Genomic DNA, 5,271 nt, shown 5'->3' with positions numbered 1-5,271 from the left:
GTGTCAAACTCAAGGTCCGGGGGCCAGATCTGGCCTGCCACGTGGATTTATGTGGCCCGCGAAGGCAAATCATGTGTGTAAACTTGCAGGAGTTTTGTTAAAATTTCACATTGCCATGTCATAAATGGCAGCTTTGAGATATTGCTAGCATTTTTGTGTTACCAAACATGAACAATCGTTGAAATACCCCTTTACCTTGATTTCTGATTCCAAATCAGTGTAAAGATAATGAGGGGATTAAAAATTTGGATTGTTTCACAATCAAAACGGCCCTCAGAGGGGAAACCGCAACTACAATGTGGCCCGCTTCCGTCCAAGAATGACTGAAAGTGTTTGTTGGTTTAAGTGGTGTGCGTGCGCCATCTACCGTTCAGTTTGCACATGATCCACCCCCCCCTACAAAAAAAAGTAAAAAAAGGTGACTGTGGGAACGGGCGCGCGCGTGCCAAAACTTTTCATTGTCCCGACCCCCTGGAGGCGCGTTCACGAGTCCTCATCGTTTGGAAACGTCGGCGACGTCTCCGCTTTCGTCCTGCTGCTGAAGAAAAACGAGGAACTTTTTTTGTTTGTTTGTTTGTTTGTCTGTGGTTTTTGACGGCGAAACGTTAAGGTAAGTCATTTTTACGTTATGTATTATTATTATTATTATTATCATATAATAAGTCGAAGTGTTTATGCTTGTATGATTTATTTGTTGTACCATATTTTTACAAATGCACACACACAATTGGAAGAATGCATTTGAAAATGTCCTTGGATATAGTATATATTCTTTAAGTATATATACTTAAATTTACTTTTCATTATGGTATATTACAGCTATTATCAATACCAATATTACAATATATTGTACAAATGGGTGCGCGTAGCACATTTTCTTCGCAGCTTTGAGATTCTGGGTTAGAATCCGAGCTGCGGCCTCCCCTTGTAAGGAGTTCGCATGTTCTCGCGGCGGCTGCCTGGTTTATCTCAGCGGACTCGGACGTCCTCCCACGTTCCAAAAAAACGTGCATGTTAGTTTCACCGAAGACTCTAAAAGGCCCAAAGGTGCGAATGATTTGTTTATATGTACCCCGTGATCGCCTTGCAACCAAATCCAGGGCGTACCACGTCTCTCGCCCAAAGACAGTTGAGATATTCCACAGCAGCGATAGAAACTGGACTGGATTGACAGATAATTAAAGTGGATATTTTGTGTTTCAATTCTTGGAATTGCACAAAAGTGATGAAATGGTGACTTTTCAATGCAAAAAAAAAAAAAAAGCATGGCATGAGAATATTTTTGAGGAGAAAAGCTCCGTATGACACGGGTGACTTAACCCCCAAAAATAATCAGATTAAAGAATTACAGCATTCCTCATCTGAGTGTGGAGGCAGGGTCGAGGGTTGCGCAACGCACGGGTGAACGCAAGAAAAGTCAATGTTGCCATCTTGTGACAGAATATCATTTACATGGCGAGAAGGAAGGGGGATAAAACGAGATAATAGAGCAGGAAATGGGAAGTGTGATGGTAACCATAGACCAGGAAGTGACATAAAGTGAGACATGGCGGTCAATCTAAATCGCACCCCATGTGAGATATCACCTTGTGGGGTCTCAATGATCCTTAGAAAGGTGAAGAATCAGCCCAGGACTACACGACAGGACTTGGTCAATGACCTGAAATGAGCTGGGACCACCGTTTCCAAGGTGACTGTTGGTAATACACTAAGACGTCATGGTTTCAAATCATGCGTGGCACCGAAGGTTCGCCTGCTTAAACCAGCACACGTCAAGGCCCGTTTTCCAAAGACCATTTGGGTGATACAGCAGAGTCATGGGAGAACGTTTTGTGGTCAGATGAGACCAAAATGGAACTTTTTGGTCATAATTCCACTAACCGTGTTTGGAGGAAGACGAATGATGAGTTCCATCCCAAGAACACCATCCCTACTGTGAAGCATGGGGGTGGTCGCATCAAGCTTTGGGGGTGTTTTTCTGCAGGTGGCACAGGACGACTTAAGGAGAGGATGGCCGGGGCCATGTATTGTGAGATTTAGGGGAACAACCTCTTTCCCTCAGTCAGACCATTGAAGATGGGCCGTGGCCAGGACTTTCAACATGACAATGACCCGAAGCACACAACCGGGAAAACCAAGGAGTGGCTCCATAAGAAGCATATCAAGGTTCTGTTGTGGCCTAGACAGTCTCCAGACGTAAACCCAATGGAAAATCTTTGGAGGGAGCTGAAACTCCGTGTTTCTCAGTGACAGCCCAGAAACCTGTCTGATCTAGAGAAGATCTGAGTGGAGGAGTGGGCCAAAATCCCTCCTGCAGTGTGTGCAAACCTGGTGAACAGCTACAGAAAATGTTTGACCAAACAAACAAAGGCTACTGTACCAGATATTAACATTGGTTTTCTTAGGTGTTCAAATACTTACTTGCAGCTGTATCACACAACTATATTGTTAAAAAAAATCATACATTGTGATTTCTGGATTTTTCTTTTTAGATTATTTCTCTCACAGTGGAAAATTACGAGGAAAATTTCAGACCCCTCCATGATTTCCAAGTGGGAGAACTTGGAATATAGCAGAGTGTTCAAATACTTATTTTCTTCACTGTACCACTTCTTCCACTATGAAAATGGATACTACCTCATTTAGCATCTTTCTTTTGCATCCATGTACAGTAGCTATATGTTTGAGTCATTAAAAAATTTAAAAAAAAAAAATCATCTGATGAAAGATTCCAGTGACTGGAATATATGCCATCCAGCGGTATATCAGGCTTTTCCACTCTGCTAACAACGAGGCACTCTAAAGAGGACATGTCCACAGGCTTGTTGTCACATCTGATTGGTTTTTGTCCCGCTCTTCTGCCTTGTCTCAAAGACATGTGTACACTCGAAGCCGAACAACGAGGGACTCTGAAGCAGCTACGCCCCCCCCCCCCCCGAATCCCAGATCCACATCTGGCTGTCAAGTCTGATTTTAAAAATATATATACATTATTCCACCTTCCTCACTCTTCTACATTTCCCTATGGGGCATGCAGGCACTCACAGCTGACAACGAGGCACTCTAGAGCGGCCACCCCAGTGCACCATCCAAATGGAAGATGAGTTGCTAGCTAGATAACTGCGCATAACAACTGATGTGAATGAAGGCGCTCAAGTTCTTATATTGTAAGGATGGAACAGCATGTCAAACATATGGCCCGAGGGCCAGACACGGCCCGCTGGATGATTTAATCCGGCCTGTCATAAATTTCTGACTATGTCAAAAAAAGAAGAGCGTCCCTACTTTAGCAGCTATAGTATTTCAAAAGGTTTAATTGAAAATAAAAAAAAAGAATAGCAAATCTGAAATGTTGAAAAAAGTTTGCGCTCGTATCCCCACAACTGAGTATTACATAGTAGTTAGTCTTTGCATAATCTCTTCAATTTCAACTCTTTGAAATCACTTTACAGGGTCTTTAACTTTTTTGAGTAAGGTACATTTGATGTAAATAACATTATTGGCACAAAAATGTGTTCAACCTGCTGCCTCCACCAGAGATGAAGCCCCGCCCTTAATCTCCACTCCCCGAACGTCGTCGTCATGGAGACGGTGGTGATCGTAGCCATCGGCGTGCTGGCCACCATCTTCCTGGCGTCCTTGGCCGCCCTGGTGGCGGTGTGCCGCCACCGCTACTGCCACCCGCACCACCTGCTGCACCACTTTGACTCCAAGTGAGCGCCCGGACCTTTCCCGGCTGTCTAACCAGTAACTGAGAGCTGTTTCCGTCAGGCCCACGGTGGACCTGATCGGCGCCATGGAGACGCAGAGCGAGCTGTCCGAGCTGGAGCTGGACGACGTGGTCATCACCAACCCGCACATCGAAGCCATCCTGGAGAATGAGGACTGGATCGAGGACGCCTCGTACGTCTTTAGCTTTGGGATGCATCCAAGATACACTTAAGCAAAGATCCTTCCATCTTTTTTTAAATTATAATAACACTTCTCTTTATAAGTGTTACTGATACTCATGGCAACAACAACAAAAACACTTAGACCTCCTCACCAATAAGTGGCGCTATAGTGTGAGCATTTGAGACAAATGCCAAACTAGTAGTGGAAGGGAACAATGCTAGCATTTGCGCGCTCAACAAAACAGCCTCTGTGTTTGCAAATGACATCTTTTGTATTTCTTTTCGCAGCGGATTGGTCTCCCACTGCATCGCTATCCTGAAGGTAAACGTCAAAAAAATAAACTTCTGTCGTGACTGATGGACGCTAACCCGTTTTCACCATAGATCTGCCACACGTTGACGGAGAAACTAGTCGCCCTGACGATGGGCTCAGGGGCAAAGGTCAAGGCGCCGGCCAGCCTGGGCGACATCATCACCGTGGCCAAGCGCATCAGCCCCAGGTGACATTAGTTTAGCTCTTTGCTACACTGCTAACACGCTAACATTTTTTGCTTATTTTTAACAGGGTGGACGATGTGGTACGATCCATGTACCCGCCCTTGGACCCCATCCTCTTGGACGCTAGGTGATAAAATAAATACAGCTATTATTATAACTATGCAACAATAACAAAGAGGTATGTGATGATAACCTCAAAGCAGGAAATTGAGCTAGCTCGGCTAGCGGTCAGCGCTAACTAGCTCCTAGGCGATCCTCCCTTCACAAGAGTACAACAAAAAAACATGACAGACTCTCACGTCCTTGCGGTCACATTTGCGTGTGTTGTACGTCCAAGATGGCCGCCATTTAAAAATGTTTTTTCCGCCACCGCAGGGCGACTGCTCTTCTCCTGTCCGTCAGCCACCTGGTCCTGGTCACCCGCAACGCCTGCCACATGTCGGGGAGCCTGGACTGGATCGACCAATCGCTCCACGCGGCCGAAGACCACATGGTGGTCTTGAGGGAGGCGGCCCTGGCCTCCGAGCCGGAGCGCGGCGTCCTCAACGGGGCCGAGGGCCAGAGGGAGCACGCCATCTAGACCCCGCCGAGATATTTGACTTTGAATGCAGCACCGTGCTCATCAGGCTTCAAACACTGATTCAAATCTTAAACGCTAATCCAGACTTCGGACCCTAACCTTGCCTTGAAACTCCGATTCGAAACGCTAACTCAGTCTTGAACTGCTAATTTGAACCCCCAAACCGGTCTCGGAAGCCCATTTAGCTGGACCAAACTCCTGCCATCCTTTGATGTTTGACCGACAGCCGCCTCTGCGGCAGTCGGCCATGTTGATTCGAGCGCCGGCTTTACACACTGAACGTTCTTTCAAACTGAGGCG

At 46.0% G+C, this 5,271-nt stretch overlaps 1 protein-coding gene across 1 annotated transcript; it reads left to right on the top strand.

The window, feature by feature from the left end:
* Positions 1-469: 469 nt before the first annotated feature.
* tmem98 (transmembrane protein 98) lies at positions 470-5,128 on the top strand. Its single transcript, XM_061845974.1, has 7 exons — positions 470-610; positions 3,538-3,713; positions 3,772-3,903; positions 4,182-4,215; positions 4,278-4,393; positions 4,459-4,518; positions 4,767-5,128. The coding sequence occupies exons 2-7, from the start codon at positions 3,583-3,585 to the stop codon at positions 4,969-4,971; spliced, it is 678 nt and encodes a 225-aa protein (XP_061701958.1). The 5' UTR covers positions 470-610; positions 3,538-3,582; the 3' UTR covers positions 4,972-5,128.
* The last annotated feature ends 143 nt before the right edge of the window (positions 5,129-5,271 follow it).

The sequence above is a fragment of the Syngnathoides biaculeatus genome, chromosome 16 (assembly GCF_019802595.1).
Source record: "Syngnathoides biaculeatus isolate LvHL_M chromosome 16, ASM1980259v1, whole genome shotgun sequence".
Classification (NCBI taxonomy): Eukaryota; Metazoa; Chordata; class Actinopteri; order Syngnathiformes; family Syngnathidae; genus Syngnathoides; species Syngnathoides biaculeatus.
Note: the sequence above shows the minus strand (reverse complement) of the source record. Positions and strands in the feature narration are given on the sequence as shown.

Excerpts from the sequence above, each read along its gene's own strand:
- tmem98 (XM_061845974.1), top strand. The coding sequence starts at position 3,583 with ATGGAGACGGTGGTGATCGTAGCCATCGGCGTGCTGGCCACCATCTTC. Across the intron at positions 4,216-4,277 it reads ACTGCATCGCTATCCTGAAG|ATCTGCCACACGTTGACGGA; the intron begins GTAAACGTCAAA and ends TTTTCACCATAG. Across the intron at positions 4,519-4,766 it reads CCCATCCTCTTGGACGCTAG|GGCGACTGCTCTTCTCCTGT; the intron begins GTGATAAAATAA and ends CCGCCACCGCAG.